A 25,257-nucleotide genomic window follows, 5' to 3' on the forward strand; every position below is an offset into this window, starting at 1 on the left:
CAGCACTCTATTGGTAAACACTTGCAGTGATGTCTGAGAAGCAAGTATTGTCATGTCTTACTTAAAAGTATAAATTAAATATGAAAAAATAATTTTAAAATGTTTACTCCAAGATGTCCACTTTTATAACGGGACACACAGCTAGGGCTGGGTATTAACCAAAACTTAAATGTAATGTTATTAAATAAATGTTGGTCTTAAATGTTTAATACCAGTATGGATAGAATTACTTACATATATAAACAAGTGTATTTATACACTTTTTAAAATACAGACTCCAAAGGTCATAATGTTTGATTGGTTCTAAAAGTACAATTTTAACTACGCAGTCAATTTAATCACAACATATAATCAGAATTGGTTTTATTTTCGCCAGGTACATGTACATATAAAAGGAATTTCTTCTGGCTCGGTTTGGTGCAAACGGAGAGACGTGAGAAATATCAAACAGCAAGTATTCAAGTATCTGGATTTATTTCATCTTAAATCAGACAAATGCCAGTTGTGGCTGTTTGCTACAACACGCTCTTCCAGTTAAAAAAAAAAAAATTTTCCATTACCATTTTAATATAACCCCATAAAGCATTACAGTCAGTCGTTGATGGAGTCTGTTTGTTAGCTTCATCAACCAGCTTTACTGTTCTAGATCCAATTCATGAGCTATCTTAGGTTTTTGTGTGGCTGTAACACTGCAGTACGGCAGAATTAGACCATTAATAGTGGCAATGATTTAAGACCCACTATCGAAACCCACCGTTTATCTGACTGTGTGTTTATTCAAAATAAATCTTAATCTAACTTTGTGGACCATTTCACTGTGTAATACAGGGAAAGAAGACATTTATTTGAGAGTGATCAACTCTTCATCCATGTTTTGGGTGAATTGGAGCCCTGTCTGTACTTGAGGCGGGACTTCAGGGCCATCAGGTCGATGTAGAGGATCTGGTTGAGCACGGCAGATGCGCAGAGCAGTCCGCCGTGCACTGCCCCAGCCATCCCATTGCAGAACACATCCTGGCCTGAAAACAAACATCAACAGCGAGTATTACAGTGTTTTAGGAAGTTTGAAATAATTTTCAAATGACTTCATGGCAAAATAAAAGTGAAATCAGAGCAACTATAGTGTTGAAGACCAAAGCTGCTTTCATACATGCACTCTGGACAATGTCCGGACCTAACTATCCGGATTTACCCTTTCACACACGTGACAAAACAGATTATCCGTGTCAGACGCATTTACACTACCTGGAAATAATTCCTTTGGTTTAAGCGAGGGGCAGAACCTGGGTAGAGCGTGCAGGAGGCAGGACGTGACGGAATGACGCTGCAGAGTTTTGCAGCCCACCCAAGATGGTAGATAAGGCTACCGACTTATTAGTAGTTGGGATTTTTTTTTGCGTTGATACTCCACGTATTTGGATGTATCCGCAATATAAACGAGAGAGTGGAAAGAAATAATAAAGCAGGCTTGGGCGATCGTGCAAAACTATCATTGGAACGGAACAGGACAGTCTAACTTAGTTGTGTTTAGAAATATTGTTGCATACACGTCGGAAACAAACAAATAGATCTAAAATAAAAACACAGGCACGGGAGCTTGCGCACACCGGTCTGGAGAAGAAACAAACTCCACGCCAATTCTGAGTTAGGTTTATGTTTTTCATTTTCCATACAAGTAAGAAACTCGGGGAAACAATAAGTCTTTCTTTGTGAGATTATATTATACGTCGCTATATTATAGTCAATCTTTTATGGAATTTTTTTTTTCCCCTGACGGAAAAATAAGTCTCAATGTCAATCGCGATCGATGGAGTCGATAGATGATTTAATTGTAAATCTGCCCAAGCCTACGCAGCAGCTACGCTCCCGTACAGAAGATCCGCACGAAGGTAAATAACTGGCGCATGATAGACATCATTGACATGCGACATGTTCCGTTCACACATACCACTCAATCAGACATCACAGACTTTGTACTAGGCTGCTGGCACGGTAAAGTCCAGGTCAAAGGATTTGGACGTTTGTGTTTACACATACAGCTTATCTGGGTAATGTGCGTGTTATTTCAGGTTTACAGTGCATGTGTTTTCACACATGCAGTGTAGCGCAATACTATTTTTCCTCAGATTAAGCAAATTAGTTCATGATGGTTCATAGTCTTTCTGATCATGCAGGAATGCAATAACTAAATGTCTATAGGCTTGTTTCCATTGCCCCTCTCACATATAGTTCCTGGTAAATTACTGGGATAACCTTTCCAGCACTGTTAGTTATTTTTACTATTTACACATGTTGTATTCAGGAACATTTCCGACTTTTCACACATGCCATGATTATACCGGAATAGATGGGTCAAGGGACAGTCCAGTGTGGATGCAATCCTTTGAACAATCTGTCGGCAACGAACGTACAATCTGAATGCGTTTAGTTTTTTCCCTGGCTTTCAGAGACCAGCGCCTCGCTTCCCATCTCCCTGCCGCTCCCGGACGGACTCTTCCCTCTGCTGACAGAGTGCAGACAGAGCCCCCTCCCCGGACGCAATAAACCTAACCCAATGTTATTAAATCAGTGTGATCCTTTTAAACCTGTCCTACACTCTTTGCCTCGGGAAAAGGAACACTCTGTGCCTGTTCTACCTCTACCTGTCCGCTCGCTGCCTCTGCGGCTCCGTGCTCCAACTGTGTGTGTGTGTGTGTGTGTGTGTGTGTGTGTGTGTGTGTGTGTGTGTGTGTGTGTGTGTGTGTGTGTGTGTGTGTGTGTGTGTGTGTGTGTGTGTGTGTGTGTGTGTGTGTGTGTGTGTGTGTGTAAAAAAAAAAAAAAAAATTACAGAAGCACATGGCTAATAAATGCAAAATTACGTTATTGGACCTTCCCGGATGCAATGGGACATTTTTCGGACTATTGGGGTTTCGGAACGGCACCCCTAACTGTTAAAGATACGTCTAGGGTCTAATACCCCTTTCCCTCTGCGCCAAATGCTCGGTAACACCCGCTAACATCTGGCATTTGTCATTAGCGGGAAAGGTTACACCCGGGCTTCGGTCCGGGACAAATGACCCTGCAATAGACAGTTTTTTTTCGGCTCCAGCTCTAATCGCCTCTGATGTAAACAGGACACCCAGGTTGACCTGCTAATTTTCCCCCTTTAGCGGCGCGATGTGATGCACATTGACGCTCCGGACGTTTGCGCATAAAGACAGGAATACCCGTGTATCATTCGATCATTACATATCTGATTTAGAATCCGAAATTCAAATCAGAAGTTATTGACTTTTTTCCCTTCATGTCCCTTCATCCCTTCAATTTTTTGAGTGTGGCGACAACAGTGGAGAGCCCCCACGCTCCCCGCCGTGCTTGCACCGTGCATCGAGCGCTGCCGGTGCATGGGTGCGGGCATGGATACTCCATGCTGCTTCGACTTTTTCTTTCCCTAATCACGCCGGAACCATGACACGGGCTTTTTCCGGCGTGTATGTGAGGTCAAACGTGACCAGTGACGTGACCAGGAAAAAAAAAAAAAAAGAAAGCCATAATCCACTCCTGGCAATGGTAACGGAGTCAATCGCCTATTTTTAGCGGGTTTAAAAAAACCCGCGTGTACCTGCTGATTTTGGTGTAAAAACGGTATGTGGCATTTTTAAGAAGGAAAAAATTTAAAAACCCGACTCGGTCTTCAGTTTCTTGTCTTTGCAGCCAAGCTCCACACTTCGGATCAGACTTGCCATTTTTCCGAATGTTTTTTTTCTTCCTGAAAATATTTTTCTCTTAAATATGTGTACTAAGTAAATTTGTAAAAACTCACTATTTGTGCTTTGCTGATACCGAATTTGGCTCCACTGCTACAGTACTTCACGTGCTTGGAATGTTACTGCTGCCATTCACAACACAGCTGTACAGGCATTTTCCCTGTAAATGTTATTGGGTCTTGAGTTGGGAAATTATCGTAGCAGTTTTCCAGAATATTGATCCCTGCTCCCTTTCACAAATGACCCCATGCAGGGAATGTTCCAGAACATTGCGGGGAAAGACTACATGTGTGTAAAGGACTACTCCGTTGGTCCTGTTACCTGTCAGGTAAAGTCCCTCCACGGGCGTCTGCGGTCGCATCCTGGCGACAGTCTCCGGGATGAAGCGCTGAAGATTGTGCTCTGCACCGTACATCTCTCCCCTGGGAGCGCCCAGGTAGTGCACGTTGGTCAGCGGGGTGGCGGCGTCCATTATCACCACCTGGACTCAGACAAACATGTACTGTATTCTGGGACCAGAACCAAAGTGCTAGCGCTGGCACTGGCTCTATGGACTAGCTCTATGGACTTCTCAGATACAGCGAGGTATAGTCATGGCCATTTTAAGCCTGAAAATAGGGCACTGCCCAAACAAACAAAAATACATACCTTGTCTCTGAGCTGGGGAAAGATCTTGAGCGCCCAGTCCAGAAGCTCCTGGGCCATGCTGTTCTTCAGGTCTAGGTAGTCCTGCCCCCTCTTCCCCAGCTTGGTCCCCTCCCACTCCTCGAACCACTCATACCGGGCCATGGTCAGCAGGGTCATGCAGGACTTACCTGCACACAGGTTGAGCAAGTTTACTACAAGAGGCTTAGTAAGGTACCACTGTAGAATTTAGGGTGTGTGTGTGTACCTGGTTGTCTGATATTCGATGTGGGATCTTTGGCGGATGGGAAAGTGATGAACATCATTGGAATGTTGCCCAGGACCTGCTCTTTGGTTAGAGAGGAGTAGCGCTCCATCCTACACGCACACACACGCACCCAAAAATTCTTGTACTGGTATCCAAGTGAGGTCCTAGTAAATACACCTTGTTTGTGAGGACCCATGTTCCTGGTACACTTCTAAACAAAAAAAAATAAAAAATCGGCAATTGGAGACCGGTCCTCACAAGTATAGTAAAAGAAACATACACAGACACACACAATGTTGATGCTGTCAGTGATTTTGCTCAGGCTGCTGATCGATCTATCTATTGCTGGATGTAGTATGGTGCTTAAAATGGCGCCGTTAGAAATAATATGGCAATTGCCTTAAATGGCGCCTCTGGTTTGAAAACAGTTCTTTGTGACCAGGCGCACACATGTTGCTCGTGCTTTATTGCACGTACACAGTTCTTTATGACCCATATAGCCTTTTGTGACGACTTGCTTAGGGGAGACTATATAAGGGTTGTAGTCTTTGTCGTCATTGTCTTTTGGCTCGTCTCTTCGTCTTGGACGTCGCTAATTGACCCTGCAGATATATCGGTAGTAGTACCAATAAAGAAATCTACTTTGCCTCACATCCGTCTCCATCTTATTGAGGAAGCTCCACACATCAACCAACCTGCGAGGGATCCGTTTTCCAGATCCAAACACTATCTATCTATCTATCTATCTATCTATCTATCTATCTATCTATATACCTACTTATCTATATCGCTTGATTTCCGGGACAAGTCATGCAGCCTGGCAAAAAAAAGTTCCCTCTCATAATATGACCGCCACCGTCCACAACAGAGAGAGCTATTGTTCTTGTCTCTGAAGGTGTGAAGGCCTGATATAGATGAAAGCTGTGAAATCAAAACAATTGACAGGCAACTCGAAATGTTCATATGACACATTAGTCTGCGATGACAGTTAAGATCCTGGGATCAGATATATAGATACACTGTATATATATATGTTTTATTCATCAATTCTTTCACCGCAGGGGCTGATTAGACTTTGAAGACCCACGCTCGAGAACAACAGAAGAAATCACACTTCACATCCTACACACTACAATATGTACTGCTACATGATATAATATATTATACTATATTACAATCATCATTTTGGCTACATTGCTGAAATTAAAGTTTTCTGTTTTCTGTACTTTAGTTATCACAGACCACAAGCTGTGTGATGACTTCTGAAAGACAGTATTGTACAATATAGTATTTTTTTTTATATTGACTACTATCACAGCCAAATGAAACACGTGCAATCCAATTTAATCGAATGAAGAGCCCTCAAATATTCCACAAAGCAAATGTCTGAAATGCCTGAGGCCTAAAAACGCCATAAAATGCAATGCAGCATGTGCAAATGGAATTACACTGCTGGGGATGAGCACGCACTCTGTGTCAGAGTATGATGTCAGGAAGACTCTGATGCGTGTGAACACCAGAAAAGCTGCGGGCCCAGATGGCATATCTGGGCAAGTACTGAAGACCTATGCTAACCAGCTAGCCATGTTGCTCACTAGGATATCCACACCTCCCTGCTAAGTTGGTGGTCCCATACTTCTTCAAGAGGTCAGCCATCATCCCTGTCCTGAAGATCGCCTCTCCAGTCTACTTGAGTGACTACTGTCCGGTGGCTCTCACGTCGGTGGTCATGAGGTGTTTCGAGAGGCTGATTAAGGATTACATCTGCGCCTCCCTCCCCCACATGTTGGAACCGCCGCAGTTGGCATACCGGCCGAACAGACAGTCGGCGCAGTCTCCTAGGTACTGCACACCACGCTCACACACCTGGATGGCCGGAAGGGGGCCTATGTGAGATTGCTGTTTATTGACTATAGTTCAGCATTCAATACCATAGTCTCCACTGCGAGGTAGCATCTTCACCACCTCAGGCAGCTGAAGAAATTCAGGGTCTCGTAAGGATCCTCAAGCCCTTCTACTCTGGAGCGGGGGACAGGCAACATCACTGCCTGGTTTGGGAACTGTACTGTTCAGGACAGGCGGGCCCTGCAGAGGGTGGTGCATTCAGCCCAACATGCCACTGGAACTACCCTCCCCTCCCTGCAGGACTTATACATCATGAGGTGTAGTAGCAGAGCCCGCAGGATCATGAATAATCTCCGGGTGCGTTGCAAATACATTTCACTGCATATATGTATGAACGCATCTATATGTATATGACAAATAAACCTCTTGGATCTTGAACAGTTATCTTAGAGTGAATCATGTGTGTCAAGAAGAACTGAAAATTGGTCAGACAAAAGGGAAAGATAGATATGGGAGGGGGCGGGGAATCAAGAGAAGGTTTAAGGAGATAAAGAGAATTGATAGGTTTTTCATTTCCATCTAAAAGGTACAGTAAATGAAAAGGGGAAAACCAGCCAGGGGAAGCACTTGAATGTCGGGTGACAAGGAGAAGTTATGGAAGGAGGAGAAGGATTAAGGTGTGAAACTCACACAGAGTCCAGGTCGTTGTCCTTGTACATCCAGAAATTAGTGGAAACGATGCCCAGCTCCTCCTTGGTCCCATCCAGCCCCACAAACACCAGGAAGGACCCCATGCCATGACGTACCCGTGACACCAGGGACTGGACCTCTGCATACATGTACATAATACATACTGTATATAAAAAACATTCGTATAATATTACACAGAGCACTATGCAGTACAAGTACATGAGGAAACTACCAGGCTTTTCCTGGATGTGCTGAGGCAAGAACTTCTGGAAGGTATTGAAGATTCCAGCATTGGAGATGACAACCGGGGCCCGGATCTCGATCTCCTCCTGTCCTTTAAGCACCGTCACGCCTGAAAACAGTTGTGTGTACATTACAACTTTCAGAGCTCAGTGTTGGACCGGAGTCAAACTCATAAGCAATTTCTCTCTCTCTCTCTCTCCAAAGGAGAAAGTCTGGGCTACAAAGGGAGCTTTCGTTATAGTTAACAGCTGTCTCAAACCTGGTGAAGACATCAACAGATCCCTGGGTACCTAGAGAGATGTCTATACACTGTACTGACCAGTGATTTTCCTGTGGTTTGTCTCTATTTTTGTTGTTTTTTGGTTCCCTCGTAATCAAGTTTCTGTGACATGAATTACTGAAAATAAAGGAACCTTAAAAGTCTCTCTCTCTTTCTCTCACCATACGTCTTTCCCTGTTGGTTGATAAGGACACGCTGGACGGGGGCCCTGACGAGCACGGCGCCCCCTGCACGCTGGATGACGGGAATCATGTGGAAGGCGAACTCGCTGGCGCCCCCCCGTGGGTAGTAGGCCCCGCGCTTGTAGTGGTGCAGCAGCAGGGCGTTGATGAAGAAACTGGAGTCCTTGGGCGGGACGCCTGACGGGACATGCAACGGGACCGACAGAATTTAATACACTCTGTTGTCGCCCGAACTAAATCAATCTCACTAAATAAAGAACTAATTGAGTGTGGGTGTGTGTGTGTGTGAGTGTGTGTGTGTGTGTGTGTGTGGATCCAACACCATAGAATAAGTAGGCAGACAGTGCCTGGAGGTCCTTGTTCTGCGTGAGACGGGACATCATTTCAGAATGGCTGGCGGTTGCCAGGCGGAATACAGAGGAGATCTGAGATAACAGGCCGCTCTTGACCAGGAAGTTAACCAGCCAATAGGGGATCATCTTCAGGATGGCGATAAGAGGGGTATGCTTTGAAGAGAGCTGGGAGATAAAAAGAAGAAATGATTTTTATAGACTATTTCTATGTGTGTTGATTGACCAACATTTCTCCCCTTCTTTCCTCACTCCCTTGACACTTAATTGAAATTTAAATTCCTGTCTCCCCTGTTCTTTACCTTCATGAGCCTCATGAACTCATCGACAGCTTTCTCCTCTCCTGGAAACTGCCTCTTCAAAGATTCGGCCATCTCTGTCTTCCCTGCATGGATGTGGTACTCCCTGTGAAGGTGCCACATTTCAGGTTGAAAAAATTAGAAACGATTTAGAAACGTTCAGAAATGTTGGATTCGATTTATAACATGTTGGGTTGAGTAGTAACATTAACATCAGTGAGCATCAACCCCAGAGATTGATGCTCATGAATAAATGAGAATCAAAATCTGTATCAGAAAATGTGTGAAATCAGCATGTTTTCATTTCTGGAATGATACACCTCTGGAGAAAAACTATTTTTTTTTAAATAGCCATGTTCACATTTACTAGAACAGCAGTTGTCCATATCAGATAAATATGGACGGACAGACAGATAGATAGATGGATGATGAGACAGACAGAAAGACAGAGGGAGGCAGGCAGGCGGACAGACAGACCGATTGCCCAATGTGCCTTGTGTTATATTTGGAAAAGTTCAAGGAAAGAAAGAAAGTAGCTGTAACCTTCTCCTGTACCAAATGTTTGCCTATAAACAGTCAGCAACAACAACAACAACAACAACAATAAATAATAATAGCAATAAACGAAAATAAAATATAATAAAATAATATGTGTCCTACCTGCAGTGCTCTGGCGGTCCCAGGATCAGCGTGTCAAAATGCTGCTCCAGCCTGGTGAACTGGAGCTGTCCATCTGTGATCTGATCCAGGGCCACCTTGAGCAGGCTGTTCTCATGGAGCTGGCCCAGGTAGTGGATACCTATGGATGGATGGATGGATACATGGAGAGAGGACAGGACAGAGCAACAACAGAAGTGAATTAGCCAATAATGCTCTGTACCCCCTCTTTACACAGGATGCAATTAGTTAAATTCAGTGTTAACATAGATGAACTTCATGGAGCTGGGAGAAAATCCTGGAGTATATCTATTTTCAACATAGTACAAATGGTGTAGTTTTGGTGTAGTTTGGTTGTAGTTGGTAATTTGGTGTATTTTTTTCCTTTTCCCCCCCGACAGGTTTATAATTAGGGATGGTTTTCGAATTCGACCGTGAAAGCACTTTTAGAGTTCAACCGTCATGAATATAAGGGGAAAGATGAAGATCAGGCAGTTTGGATCGGGGTAATTTCAGAAGCAAATCATTTGCATCGGCAATAAAAAAAACAACGTAGAGATATCTGCATCTTACCCACGTCGAACTCGAACCCCTTGTTATGGAAGGTGTGTGTGCAGCCGCCGGCCTGGCTGTGCTGCTCCAGGACCAGTACCCTCTTCCCGGCTTTGGACAGGACGGCGGCCACCGCAAGGCCCCCCACACCGCTGCCTATCACCACGGCGTCCAGAGCCGGAGGGACCCGGTCCACAAGGAACCCTGTGGGGAGAAGAGGGGTGGACATTTTTTAGTCGTTTGTTGTTGATTTTTGCATCGCGATAGTTCAGTATGTTGTACAAAGCTTATCCTTCTAGTGTAAAGAATACAGAATACGGTGGAAGTGGAGTGCCTTGCTCAACGGCTGCTATCAACTTTGATTTCCGATCGACTTTGACTTCTACAATTCCGAGAATAGAAGAATAGAATATAAGATAGAATGAAATAGCATTTGATTTGCTGAGGGGAACTTACATAAAATATTTGATCATCCATAGCAATGGAAGAGAGGCAGAAAAAACTCAAATGTGGACTGATAAAAGTAACAATAACGGAGACAAACAAGCCAGCTGACAGAAAAACAGAGAGAGAGAAGTGACAGCAGGATTATTTGAAGGAACGATGAGAGGCAGATCGATATGGACAGACAGAGAAACAGATGGATGGATGGATGGATGGATGGTGAGACACACAGAAAGGTGGACACAGACAGTCAGAAAGACAGAGAGGCAGGCAGGCAGACAAAGACAAACAGACAAAGACATAATGGTGAACACAAGGAGACAGACAAACAGACAGACGGACAGATGGAAAGACAGAAAAGATATACAGACAAACTTAAAGACAGGGCAGGCAGACAGACTGAAAGATGGACAGGCAAACTGAAAAAGAGACAGGCAGACGGAAAGACAGACAGACAGATGGACAGACAAACTGCAAGAAAGACAGGCAGACGGACTGAGAGACAGAAAGATAGACAGACAGGCAGACAGACATATTGCTACCGGACCTCCATGACTTCTCCTCACCTTTCTTCAGCCTCTCATCCCGCTGCTTGGTGTCGGTGACAAGGGCCCTGGGGGGCTCCAGGCACTCCTCGCTGAACACCCTGTAGCGCCGCCTGGTGGTCAGGAAGAACACAGTGGCGGCCCCCAGGAGGAGACAGCTGACGGCGGTGAGCACCCACCAGCAACCCCACGCCCACCCCATAGACGCCAGAGCCATGGTGGGCACGGACCACTGACCACCACGGACCACTGAGGGGAGTAAAAGAAGGTGAATAACCAGAACTAATAGAGGTAATTCCTGGCACCTAAGTGTCCTCCTGGAGATAGAGGTGGCAGAAGAGGAGAAAGGTGGAGGAGATGCTGAAAACCATCCCCACTGATTGAGAACTAGATCCAAAATTGAAAGATACGGGTAGAAGGTTTGTTTTTTTCCACCTGTTGAAAGGGAGAAGGCACCAGATCGTTCCACAGCGGAAAGCAGCGCGGTGGGTCTTCAGCCGTGGAAGAAGAGAGGCGAGTGAAGCGAGATGGGTGGAGGGAGTGATGCGATTTAGGCTGTTAAAAAAAAATACATGAGGCGTGTATGGGACTCCCAGTCCTGCAGAGTCTGGAGGAGGAATAAAGGATTTTCTACGCTCAGGGCACAAGACCAGTGAAGGAAGAATGCGGGGCTTGTGTGTGCCGGACTTGATTGGCCCAGGTTAAAATTCCATTCACTAAAACACACACTTTCTTGTCCTCTGATTATTATTTGCGCCTGGGAAAGATTCAAAAGAGCCCTACTGTATGGCATGAATCCTCTTAGTTCCAGAGTACGGCTGTGAACAAAGATGCTCTCAGAAGGATGGTTTTGGGGCACACATCAGCCATGATTGAGCATGGATGACCGACCAACGTCACTTTATGCGAAGCAGCGCACGTGACGGATAACACCAGATTTGACAACAATGAAGCGATATATCAAGCCTCCACCAATATGATGCTAACTCTGATGTCAGATCCCTCGTGCTGATAATTAGGGGGCGACACACAAAAGCCATTTGGCCAAACTACAGTAGGCAAACTGAGTAGGCTTCGGCCAGGAATTCTCCCTGGCCTCTGTTTGGTGTCGGGGGTATATGGTGTGGCTTGAGCAGCCACACCTGACCTGGATCTGGGTGATTGGGATCAGGATGGCTGCATACCTCTTGCTTGTTGGTTGGTCTAATGAACAGCAGGTAAATTCCCTATCTCTACTTACACTCAGGATAGGAGCCCGTGTCATGACATGTTATCGGCTCCTGGCCTAATTCCAGCTGGCCCACTCTCTATGATAATGATGTACTCTCTATGACGTTTACCACACCCGTCTCCTGTGTCTCTTTGCCAGAGGTCCATGAACACGCCACTTGGGTGACGCATGGTAGGCGAACCTGCCCCAATATGTGATAAAGTTCTTTCTATATTCACATAACAGACATTCGTCCGGACCTCACAGGGGAGAGCGGCTGAACGCGTCCCCAGAATGAGGTGCAGCTTCACAGGACAATGGCAGCACTGAGAGTCGGTCGCTGTTTCAGCGGCGTGTTAGGGACTGTCACTGTGTACAAATCAATTGTAATTTTTTTATAGCTTTTCTCTTGTTTGACGTAGGACACCCAAACTAGGCATAATTAGTAATAAGACCTAGATCACATGTTGCAGTCTTTCAATTTCAAAATCACCTGTTTTTGGATATACTGTATGATTTCATGAATTTCAAAGTTCAATAGCTTTTCTGTCATGTGACTTAGGACACCCAAAATAGGTCTATATAGTACTATGATCTAGACACAAGTTTTTATTTTTTATTTTTAAATAAAATTTCAAAGTTCAATAACTTTTTTTTGTCATGTTACTTAGGACACACTTTTTTGGTTAAAAAAATGTTATAAAAAAAACCCCAAATACATAAAAAGGGGGCAAGTCCCGCATTTGTTTGATTTTTAAATACATTTATTTTTGTAGCTCATTTTGGACCATATTTTTGTCAATGCAGATGCCACGGCCTACTAACCGTCCAAATCCCTCCTTGGGACTAATTTAAACTATTCTGGGTTAAATGAGTACCCATATTAGAAACCCACAGTATTCTAATATTCTAGTATTCTCACAGTAGATTTCAGATGCACTTCAGGAAAATGTATACTTGGTTATATCCCATTACTATACAGTGAATAACAGAGCATATACAGTATATGTAGAACATAACAAATCGTATCATAAATCAATAATGAACTTGATAATTATTGTATTATGAGAATGATACTCCCGCCCATGCTCGGCTTCCAATAGTGAACTGATAAGAGTCAAGGATATTGTTTGTAAATTAACAGGCGATTTTGATAAATAGTCTACTTATTGCCCTTTGGAACAAGAACCTTCATTGACAATTCACTTTTACATGGATTTACTGAATTTACCCCATATGCTAATTTGAAAATTCACTGTCTGTGCCCTGCAGAAGCAAGTGAAAAAAGATGTACACATGAATCACTTTGACTGCTAAGTACAGCTTTTTATTGGCAGTATGGCATTTCACAGGAAAAAAAAAAGACACACCGAGGTGCTGAACTATCATAGTGCCGGAATTTCCACCCTGAATAAAGAGGGGCAGAAAAGACTATTTTGAAATGGAGCACCTGACATAACCCCTTCCTGGAGCAATACCGACCCCAAATATAGCTGCCTGGTATGTAGAAATTGATTTTAAATAAATTCTTTAAATATATAAAGCTCCAGTCATTAAAATGTTTGATATGGATGAGAACCCTAGGTCTGAAGAATTTGCTTTGGAGCATTATACATTTTCTTTTGTTGATAAATTACTTTCAGTATTTAGTAGCTGCCTCAACAATGCCTGTGCTTTTTCTGTGTTTGTATGCAGACAACAACATTTAATACAAAAATCAAAAAACAATACAGCATATTGCATTTGGCACCATGAACAAAGTCATTTTTTACTCACAATGTCCTTTACAGCATTAAGGACCTGGCTAATTAATAGTTAACACAGAGCAGACATGTCATAGCTAATATATCAGAGCTGTCTCATATCTACTTGTATCTACATGCCTCCTATAAATTAAATAAATTCTCTTACTAAAAACAATGTTGGGTTTTTTTTCTCAAAAATAAAAATAATAAAAAATAAAGGGCACAAAAGTCAGGAATGGCACAGTATCTCAAATGGAATGAGCTGTCTATACAAAATAGAATGTGGTAATAAAATAGAACTTCGGAGAAAAAGAGAACGGAGCTCGACGGCTTTCTCATGGTTTGGTGGTGTTTGAGTTTCAGTGCATATGTGCATGTATATGTGTGGCCTGTTTTAAACCTATGGCCATCCCAGGAAAAACACGTTGGTTAAACACATTGATCCCTTTAGTTTACAGTTATAGTTACAGAGGATTTTGCCGGTGGCTAGAAAGTTTGCCCGGCAACAGGGACGTAAAAAGACGTTCCAGATTTCTGCCTTAGTCTTTTTGCCTTTGTTTTTTTATTCCTCCCTGAATAGAATTTGGAGCGCTACGCTGGCTCAATCAATGTTTATCTCTATAAAGGTCGTCTATGCAGCTCCCTCCCATAATGGATTCTGCATAACTGTCATTTTTGACATATACCTCAGTTTTAGCATCAAAAGTTAATTAAAAGATGTCTCTTGTTCAAGCGGTTCTTGGCAAGAAGTGACTTATGGTCATCCAAGTTGGCGCGTCCACTCACCGCAAAATAAAACTAGTCCTTCAAATGTTCTGCCTCGTGGCCACCGAGCGTTATCATCATTTTAAGGTGAAGGCCAGAGGAGAAAAATCCTCCACCTCACTACTTTTGTTCAATTTGGTTCTCCACCATTGGCGAACGAGTTGTTTTGGTGAGAATCTGCCTTATTGACCGCTGATTGGCATGGCGTTGCTAACGTCCAATTACCTACCACTAACCACGCCCCCATTTTCCCTTTTGGGCTAAAGCTGTAGGTGGAATTGGCCTGGCGTGGCTTTTAAATTCCACCTCTCCAGCTTCTGCATGATCACGAGAGGCTCTCGGTCGGGTTTGTTCTGCGCTCCTTAAAGTGGGATTTTAAACGCTATGTTACTGCACGAAATCCAACTGGGGGTGGGTGCGATACCAATGGGTTCCTTTGTGTAAAAGGGTGTTCAGGGACATAATTTCCTTGTTCTACTTAATGAATGCGTCATATGCACCGCTCCCGAGCATGTTACCAGTGCTGCTTGTAACAATGTTAAATAAATGGGTCATTCTTGATAATGTCAACGATTACAGAGATGAGCCAATCTAAGCATCCGAACAAACTTGTGGTTTTCCTGACGGATCAAGTGACGGCGGCAGAGTCCATCTCCTCTCCTCCCGATGACGTGTAAACTGCAGCGTTGAGAGCTGCGAGGCTCCTCACCGGTACGGCACAAACCGGACAGGTTGGTTTGAATTTGAGAGAGATGAGAAAGAGATGTAAACGTAGATGCGTGGAGAAAAAAAAGGAAAACCGCACAGAACTCGGCGGTTCGGTCAAGGGGATGGGAAAACATTCAGCGCCGCTTTTTTCGTCCGTTCTCTTGTCCATTCTGCTTCTTCTCTCTGCTACTCTCTCCATTCTGCCCCCTCTCCCCACTGCTCCCCTAACAAACTACACAGTATAAACATGAACACTCTTTTGAAACCACAATTGTGATGGAATAGTCGTTTTATGCCGGGTTCAGACCACACGACTAAGCTTGATCATTATTTATACTGCTGTTCCTTTCTTGTACTGTATTGACCCGAATATAAGACGGCCCTGATTATAAGAGGACCCCCCCTTTTTCAAGACTCATTTTTGGAAAAATACTTTTTGAAGACCAAATCTTGTTTTTATAAAGAAAATAATTTTATTTGTAAAGAATGATAACGGCAGCATGCAGTCGTAGGGAGGGTGCAAAGATTGATGAATGTAATGCAGAACCAAATTTCACAAGGCCGAGTTCCACCTGGAAGCCGTGAGCAACATGCTGAGCTCAGCTCAAGCTGACTGGTGACTGATTGAGTCCTACACACTGTGGCGAGTGCAGAGGAGTCTGACACACAGGAGCTTGAAGCCCGCCTGCTTCTTTATAATCAGCCGCGTGGGAAATTTTTGGGTTCCCGGAGAACTACGACAGCAATGGAACTCGAGTGGTGGATCGGAGGAGGACGGTGTGTCAGTGTTGTTCCACAGTTGTAGGGTATGTGTGCGGAAACAGATTGAAACACTATTGTGTTATATTATTCTACCATATATTGCATATAAAAGTCTAGACCCCGAATATAAGACGACACCACTTTTTCAGACGTATTTCCAGAAAAAAAAACCCCTGCCTTATATTCGGGTCAATACGGTACCTTGCTATAGCACTCCCCTCCTCACCCCTCCATCTCAACACTCATCTCACTCTCCTCCGTTCGTCCCTAGAACACCCAGGTGACGGGCACCCACTGGGGGTTCTTGGAGACTGTCTCCAGCGCCGCTTTCAGGGTGCGGTAGGTTTCGTCCAGGTTGTCGTTGATGACGGCCAGGTCAAAGTAGTGGCCGTAGGCCGCCTGGAGGCGGGCGCTCTCGTCGCACGTGCGCTGCAGCTCCTCATCCTGGGAAAAATTTTCCAAAACGTTGCAAATCAGTTAGACTTCCAAAGGGCTGGCCAGTTGAAATGAGCCTTTTCTAAAAGCCCCAAAAAACTAAACCAAAACAATAAATGTGAGTCTCGTACCGTCAGCGTCTGGGTGACCACCTCGGCCACAACGGCCGAGTGGTTCATGGCTTTGAGCACCTCGAACTCTGGAGCCTTGAGGAAAACCACGTAGGGCAGGAACTCCGAGGTCCTAAGCACTTTCAGAGACTGGGAGAGAACACATGCACTATGAAACGTCAGAGTCACATTAAAGCACATTTTGCCAGTATCTGGCCAATCTACTGGAAAGAAAATTCACACATACAAGGAATTTGTCTTTGGCTCATAACAGTCATAATATATATATATATATATATATATATATATATATATATATATATATATATATATATATATATATATATATATACACACACTGTATATATAATAGATAATATATTATCTGTAATATATAAATAAAAAAACAGGTTAGTATTTACATGCATATACTCATTATACTATACATAAGCATGGCCATTTGGCCATTTGGTCGAGTGATGTTTGTGCTATAAAGATAAACATAACTAAAAGGAATGAAAATAGAACCCAAATAATAAAATATAATAAAATATCTAGATAGATAGATAGATAGATAGATAGAAAGCATTGACACCTTACTGGTTACAGTAATTTGATGTGTAGTGAATAGAATACAGTAATTAATTAGAATTTATATTTATTTCTTGGCAATACAACCCACCCTTGGTGTGCATTTAACACCACATAAAAACACATAAACATATATATATACACACACACACACACACACACACACTTATACACACACTCACACATATACATACACACACACACACAAACACACACAGTATTATATATTCATACACAGTATATATCTATGAAATCAGTATCTTAAAAAAACAGAGCTATAGCGGTTTGTTTGGCAATATTCTTTTCTCACTTCTAATTTCACCTAAACAGGTGACAGTAAACAGTTCAGGTAAACAGTCCTCAGAAACAGTCCTAAGAACATTTGAGGTGAGAAACATGCCAGGCAGCTGCTCAATCTTGATTCCATCTCAAATTGACAACAGCTGCTAGTTTACAAGCGTAATCACATCATTTGAGAGTCTGACTCAGCCTCCCACTCTACTGGGGTGAAGAAAGGAAATTGTATATGGCTGATTACAGATGGAACGCTCTTTGGGGCATTGGAGTCATCTCCTACAGCTGGTATGGCTTGTGCTTTTGGGTTTTTGTGACTTTTTCAGGCACCAATAATAAATGTTCCGCTGCCAGGAGGGGCGCGTCCCGCCGCCCGTCTGTATTCTGACATCAAGGCATTGTGATGAAGTATGACATTGGGACGGAGCCTTATAAGATAGTCAGACAGAAACACACGCGGTTAATCGGATCGCTTCTCAGACCCCGATTAACATCTCGTCCATCAGCTTCGCATTGTCCTTGAGCAAGCACAATCTGTGAGTTTATTCATGTTAGTGGTGTATGCACACAGTGCAGGAGCTATGACAACGTATTAACAGGTTATTTACAGCTGCATAGAGATTGATCGTTTATCTGCATATTTCTGTACTGTTTCATAGATCTACACCGCTTTCGTTAAAAGGTACCAAAAGTGAGCTCCTGTCTCCTGGTACTTATTGGGAGAGTGTTCAGCTCGCTGCGTAGCCATGTACGGCTACACGTGGTGAGGGCAGAAGAAAAATTGTATTGTGCTGTGTGTATCATGCCCCTCCCCCCCAACCCTTGGAAATACCCAAACAGCCGTTAAGGTTATCATTGCATTAATCAAAACTGGTGTTCACCACAAAGGTAAGAGAAGCTGGTCTGCTGTCATCAAGTCCTGCAACGTGTAAAATACTCTGCTAAATGTGCATGCTTCTGTGTAACTATGAACAGATTAACAGACAGTAACACTTGTGTAAAAAGGGTTTAAAACTTAGGTAAAAAGAGTTTTCCCATGTCTGGAAAATGGTCCAGGCCACGTAATTTCATGTGTGGTCCAAAGACAATTCAAACCGACCAACCTAATTCCTGAGAACCAATTAGCTCTTATTTGCTATGGACCCCACCGTATACATAGTGTGATTTGTGTATGTGTGTACCTGAGGGTTCGCGTCCAGTATACAGATGCGTCCGGCCTCCACCACTTCGTGTATGGAGTCTATTTTGGTGCCGTACAGGTTGCCATTGTACTCGCCGTGCTCTAAGTAGCGGCCATTCTTGATGTCCGTCTCCATCTTGCTGCGGCTGGTGAAGGCGTACATGCGGCTCTCGCGATCAGCGGACTTGGGCTTCCTGGATGTGTCTGGGGTGTTGGGAAGTAGAGGAAAATTGTAATGTACTGAAAAGATAATCACAGACGTCAACATAACATCACTATATATCGCCATATCAGATTCGGGATTTGAAATCTCACATTTAAGAATGTAACTCAGTTGACCTATGTGGTGATTTAAAGTATGATACCAGACAAAAACTCCCTCTGTAATATTTCAAACATATCTCATTTGGGGTCTCCTTTTCTCATAATCATTCATTTTAACTGTAACATTGTCCGACAGTATATGATGCGTAGCTTACGGAGCTAGCTCTGTCAGACAACTCGACGGCGCCACACGCTTCCACGCCCTTATGGGCCGGCCTATTTGAACAGCCAGTCCCTCCCGCTCTGCCCGTTTTGCTGCACTCCCTCCACCTCCCCTGCATCCACCTGTTGGGCTCTACTTTTCTATGCAATGGGGGGATCTGAGCTCATAACTCCTATATTTCTAGCTCATTAATTATAACTATGTTTGCTGTACACCTCACTACTGGGAGTGATAAGCAGTGGAGCCCAGACACCCAAACTCAAATGATGCAAAATAAATGGAGATCATTTAAAAGGAAACCTGGAAAATGTAATCTCTTGACAATACAGTCCCACGCTTTATTGTCCATACTACGCTACCATCACTCAGCTTTACATTACATGGAATGGTGGTGCCAAAGTGCTGTGGGTCCTTCAGCAGGAGTTGGTTCTTCAGTCTCCGCCTCCCCACACCCTGAGCACCAATCAGAACCAGGGACTTCCTCTTAAAGGGCGGGACTTTAGCCACCTCTTCGTAGATCAACAGCTCGTGCCTGTCAAACTCTTGAGAGAGAATAGTATAGTAGGTACACTCAGTTGGATAGTTTCACTACCTTGGCATGTGAGTGACACTTGCTGACCAAACGTCCTGAGACAGACCCTGTATAAAAACTGTACCTGCATTTTTGGTGGTCAGGTACATCATTTTCTTCTTTTTCTTCCCCCCAACTCCAGTGCACAAATTTCCTGTCATGCATACAGAAAAAACGAGCCAATCATGGTGAGGAGTATTGTGTGTTGGTGTTCCACAGAGTGTACTCATGATGCCATTAAAGATTTTATTGGGAGATACTGTTTATGTACAGTATATATTGGTTTGTTTCGATTTTCTGAATCTGTGCTGGCAACAATGCAAAATTGATCAAAGTGGATATTGGAGTCTCGAGTTTCTGATTCCTCAGTAAACGCCTGAGACTAAAGCCAAGTAAGATGACTAAAGCGGAGACAGTCTGTCTTGGGCGATCCTGAGGGGGTGCGGTGTATTATTTACAGGTAAGTATTGACCTAAAAACATCTAGTTTTGACTAAATTAAGTCCCATAGCAATGTAAAGCAACAGGGGAGACGTGCGTAATGCCGGTCGGGACAGTGGGGACACAGGTTTTTTTGGAATGGGACCGAAACAAGACAGAATGGGAAGGGACGAAATGGGACGGTCACTTAACTCAGTTGTGTTTAATTATTTTGTTTCATACAAGTATGAATTAATGGCACGGTGGCGCAGTGCTGCCTCACACTGATGTTAGATGGAGGAAACCCCATGTGAGCACGGGGAGATCATGTACCCTCACTCCTGGGTTCGATTCTCGCCTGGGGCGCTGTTGGCACCGTGCTCTGGCGGGTTATCTCCCAAATAGGAGCCTTTCCGTGTGGAGTTTGCATGTTCTCCCCGTGCTCACATGGGGCTTCCTCCACCTAACGTCAGTAAGGACCCCCCCCAAAAACATGCACACATCATCGTCTGACCAGCGATGAACACACGTCGACGAATGCTGCCCACTGCTCCTGGCTGCCCCCCCCAGAGGAAGGACAAGCCAGGATGGGAGAGATGCAGGGGCCTCATTTCACTGGCCACCATCCAAAAAGCATTTGCATGTGTGTTTGTGTGTGTATATATATATATGCATGTGTTGTAGTGCGCTGTGTCATGTGACAAATAAAGATTCTTAATTCTTAGGTAGGAAACATACAAAAATAAATAGATCTAAAATAAAAACACAGGAAAACTAGCACAGGAGTCGGGAACCGGCGTGCACGACGACCGCTGTCTGGAGGAGAATAAAAAGAACATTATATATTGCTATACTATAATCACAATATATTACATTTGGATATAGAGCAGGGAAGAGACACCTTTTAATGCTCAGCTGGAGTGAAGCGGCTGACTTGCTTGTGTGAAGACTTGCTTGTGTCTCAGCTAAGTACACATTATCTTCCCTCACATGTTATTCCAACTCAATACACCATGTGCTTTCAGTATATTCCTGTAATTTCCTGAGCAGGAGAACTCGCAACCCTGCCTACCTGCGTCAGCTTCATAAAGCCTCTGCTGCTGCCGCCTCCTCCTCTATGGTACTGTGGACTGTCAACAAGGCTGACTTCATTCCTGCCTTCCCCACCCACTCCGCACTCCCAAGTTCTGGCACTCACAGAAACTTGGATTCGAACAGAGAACACAGCAACCCTTGTTGCCCTCTCGACCCACTTCTCCTTCTCCCACATCCCTCACTCGACTGGGCGAAGAGGAGGGACAGGTTTGCTTATCTCTCAGAAGTGGAAATCCACTCCATGTTTGAATATCATGCAATAACTATTACTGATCCTGTTAAAATGGACATTGTCGTTATCTTTCGTCCACCAGGTTAACAGGGGAGCTTGGTGGAGGAACTGGACCTGCTGCTCTCATCCATCCCAGAGGACGGCTCGCCGCTTGTGATCATGTACAGTATGACCTTTACATCCACCTGAACAAACCACAGGCTGCTGACTTCCTCAAACTGCCGTCCTCGTTCGACCTGAATCTCCTCCACCCGCCAGCGATGAACAAAGCAGGCAACCAGCAGGACCTCATCTTAACACGTAACTATCAATTTAACATCACTTTTTTATTCAGCTCTCACTCTTTCCGCCTGGAGGTCCAACGGTTCCACCTCCTTATGTCTCCTTCCGTTGAAACCCGTCGCGCACTCTCCCCCACTCAATTCTCCTCCCTGGCCTCTTCTTCCCTCCCCCCACCTTTTCTTTCCACATGATGTTAATAATGCCACAGACATGCCCTGCTCCACACTAAGCTCATGTCTTGATAACCTCTGTCCCCTCACCCCCGTCTCCTCCAGACCAGTGCGAGAAGCACCCTCCAACCCCTGGCTGTCCAGGACTCTCCGAGATCATCGGACAAGGCTCAGGTCGGCTGAGAGGAAATGGCGCAAGTCCGGAGACAGTGTTGACCTGAATAAGTATCAATCCTCTTTATCCTCTTTCTCATCTAGTATTTCTAACCACTAACCATAAGGACAAGATTAACAACACTAATGATTCATGCAAACTCTTCCCTATTTTCAAACTCTCCTCAACCCCCCACCCCCTCCACCTCCCTCTACCCTGACTGCTGATCACTTTGCCACCTTCTATGAAGAGAAGGTGGCGCCTATCAGCAACCTATGCTCTCCATCCACCTCTATCCCTCCTCAGGGGATACCTCTGTCTTCAGCAAGAATCTCAGCACGCCTCACAGACATCTCTGTCAGGCTGAAGGAAGGCCACCTCCAACTGAATCTCTCCAAGACAGGGCTCCTCATCATCCTGGTAAGTCCAACAATTCAACACATGAATGTTCAGCTGGGCTCGTTATCATTAATGCCATCCAAGTCTGCTAGAAATCTTGGGAGTAGTGATTGACGACCCTATCCTGATCAAATTTCCCCTGTCTCCCGATCCTGCAGATTCACCTTGTACAACTATATAGCTATGACTAACTATTCTAGTTTCTGTTGAGGTTGAATAGCCTTCAGTTGTTGTAGTGACATAATGCAGTAACATGAAAAAAAACAACTAATGACACTTTTTCATTCTGATTAATTACAGCATCTTGCACTTCTTTCTGGTTAAATTTAGAAACAGGAGATCATGCACTTAAGTTTGATGTTGCTCCAATGGTTCATGCTTTGATTGTTTCTAGCCTCTCATGCAAGTCGCTTTGAACAAAACCCTCTGCTTAATTAGTTAATCTAAATGTAAATGTGTGCTTTTAAAAGTTAAAGCACAACTAATTATTTATGCTGCCATCTTCAAAGACATTGTTCATGTGCTGTAGTCCCGGTTTTAACTCTAATTTTGTATTTATCCATCATTGTCGTATTATAGACAAGCACAAAGCTAATGCAAGAACAGCTAGACATGGGGTAGCACACAAACGCTGCAGAAAATGTTCAGGGCATCATTTCTGTTCTCTTGCAGTCACTATTCCTTTCTTCCTCCCTCCCTCCCATCACTCCCTACCTGCAGGTGCCAGTTCCACATCTCTCTTGACAAAGGCTTTCCTCTTCTCCTCCAGTAACTGACTTGGGATCAGCCCTGCGCTGCCACCCTCCACATGGCGAGCCTAAATAGCACACACAAAAACGCACACAAAGTCAAACATATAGACAGACATGAAAACAAGGTGAAGCATGTGTAAACTCAGGCACAAAATACAGGAATGAAACCACAAAAATGTATCTGTTGATAGGTTTCGCAATGCTGCAATGTCTCAAAGGTCATGCTTAAAATCAGGCTTTACCTGCCACCAGTTGAGGTCGTCTTGGTTGACAATCTGCAGGATGTCTCCTGTCTCGAACCGCAGCCCGGCCTCCTTGCAGGGAATCAGGTTGTCGTTGGCCGGGTCGTAGTCGTAGTGACACTTATAGAACACCTATGGAGAGAGAAGCGAATGAAGGCTGGCTCCCAAAAAGCTGCTACCATTCAAGATCTTTTCCTCCAAATAGCAATTTACACTTTTTGTTTTTTTTCTTGGCCAGAGATAAACATAAAATGATTTCTCTGTCTGATGGACAAGGTCAAATGACGAGACAAAACAGTCAATCTGAGCAAGATCATTACTTGATATAGAGATCCATAAAATAATGTTTTGACCAAATAACCCTCTCTGCGTGGTATGTATTTAGTGTATTGGAGGTCAAAAGTCCAATGACTTGTTTAGCTCAGCGCGGTCTCGTCCAATCCAATCCAAGTTCAATGAAATGCAACTAATAGTAGGAGAGGCTTTGTTTGTTAGAGAAAAATTATAATTTGCTCTCTAATCAGTGAACAAAACGCTGCTGCTTAAGGAGTGTAGGATAGTCTTTGTCAAAGAGCTCCATTCACCTTGTCTGGAATGGATATTTAAAGCACCAGTGGAGAACGCTCAACAGTCAGGGAGATATTCAACATCAAAATGAGCTCATGATATTCAATATGAGTAGGTGGAGAATAAAAGGAATAATCCTTCTCCTGTGAATGCTTCTGCCTCCACACATCAGAAATTCAGGGCCTCCATGAAAAAATCAGTACGTTTGGCAGCCAAAGAGACCGACTCCACTCAAGGTCTATCTAGCGCCGTGTCCAAACAATTTAATTTGGAGGGAGATGTTGAGGATAATCAAATGATTGTCAAAATGTGGCCTTTAAAGTTTCAATAAGGTCTATTGTTCAGAATACATGTGTCCTTGTACTGAAACAAGTCGGCCTGAGGGGGCAGAGCACGGTTTTAGAGAATCTCAACTCAGTCTAATCGAATGAATTTCCTGTAAATATATACTATTTCGCTATGTTTCCCGGAAAAAGTGTTGTCCTTTCCACTTAATTGGGCTGTTTAGGGCCTTTGTACTCAATAATACAAATTTTCCACAGCTGTAAATATTGTTGACGCTGTTTGACCCAAACGCACCAGTTTTAAGCTGCTTTCACACATGCACTCCGGACAATGTCTGGATTAACCCTTTCACACATGTAGCAAAAAAATTGATTATCCGTGTCAGATGCGTTTACACTACCCGGAAATAATCCCTTTGGTTTAGACGAGGGGCGGAGCCTGGGTTAGCGTGCAGGAGGCAGGACGTGACGCAATGACGCTCCCGAGTTTTACAGAACACAAGACGAGGCTACAGACATATCAGCAGTTGGGCTTTTTTAAGTGTAGAGGGGAGTATACAGGCTAGGCTAGAACTCAGCGCACTGCTTTTTAGATTGAAAAATCTTTCTTGAGGGTCAAATGAGAAAATTCTAATTTTTTTTTACCTGTCCGGGTGTTATGGACTCGTGGTAGCTTGGGAGTATCTTCAGGACTACACTCCCACTGGCCGCCTGCAGCTCCTCCTGCAGTACCCGGGCGTCCTGGCCCACCTCACGTCCGTTCACCTGCAGCACACCACCAAATCCTGTACCACATACTACATATACATACTATTGTCCGATGTACTTCAGTATATGAGTCAAGAGATGGATGGCTTTTCGGACATACTACATCACACACAACAGTACCTCTTTGATAATGTCTCCAACATGCAGCAGCCCCTGTTGGTCTATCATCCCTCCATGGAGAATGCGAGCTATTACCAACTCCCCGGCCTCCACACGGAATGTCACGCCCTGACACACACACACACACACACACACACACACACACACACACACACACACACACACACACACACACACACACACACACACA

General features: G+C 44.0%; 2 protein-coding genes across 2 annotated transcripts in view; both read right to left on the reverse strand.

Moving 5' to 3' along the window:
* Nucleotides 1-457: 457 nt before the first annotated feature.
* On the reverse strand, nucleotides 458-12,126 carry LOC307236956 (all-trans-retinol 13,14-reductase-like; the record flags this gene model as incomplete). The annotated part of the gene is made up of 13 exons (XM_080009551.1): nucleotides 458-1,019; nucleotides 4,068-4,227; nucleotides 4,395-4,561; nucleotides 4,639-4,748; nucleotides 7,174-7,312; nucleotides 7,406-7,525; nucleotides 7,858-8,055; nucleotides 8,201-8,396; nucleotides 8,531-8,633; nucleotides 9,188-9,326; nucleotides 9,758-9,940; nucleotides 10,747-10,974; nucleotides 12,066-12,126. The coding sequence occupies 13 exons, from the start codon at nucleotides 12,124-12,126 to the stop codon at nucleotides 856-858; spliced, it is 1,968 nt and encodes a 655-aa protein (XP_079865677.1). The 3' UTR covers nucleotides 458-855.
* A 4,056-nt stretch (nucleotides 12,127-16,182) lies between these two features.
* mpp2a (MAGUK p55 scaffold protein 2a) overlaps nucleotides 16,183-25,257 on the reverse strand; it is a gene marked incomplete at both ends in the record, with an annotated part of 11,418 nt that continues 2,343 nt past the window's right edge. Inside the window, 9 exons of the mRNA XM_080008768.1 lie at nucleotides 16,183-16,359; nucleotides 16,482-16,610; nucleotides 18,527-18,729; nucleotides 19,393-19,554; nucleotides 19,669-19,737; nucleotides 23,049-23,151; nucleotides 23,329-23,460; nucleotides 24,825-24,944; nucleotides 25,068-25,175. Of these exons, the coding sequence (XP_079864894.1) occupies nucleotides 16,183-16,359; nucleotides 16,482-16,610; nucleotides 18,527-18,729; nucleotides 19,393-19,554; nucleotides 19,669-19,737; nucleotides 23,049-23,151; nucleotides 23,329-23,460; nucleotides 24,825-24,944; nucleotides 25,068-25,175 (1,203 nt within the window). The remainder of the gene's footprint in view (nucleotides 16,360-16,481; nucleotides 16,611-18,526; nucleotides 18,730-19,392; nucleotides 19,555-19,668; nucleotides 19,738-23,048; nucleotides 23,152-23,328; nucleotides 23,461-24,824; nucleotides 24,945-25,067; nucleotides 25,176-25,257) is intronic.

The sequence above is a fragment of the Zeus faber genome, assembly GCF_960531495.2.
Source record: "Zeus faber genome assembly, chromosome: 11".
NCBI lineage: Eukaryota > Metazoa > Chordata > Actinopteri > Zeiformes > Zeidae > Zeus > Zeus faber.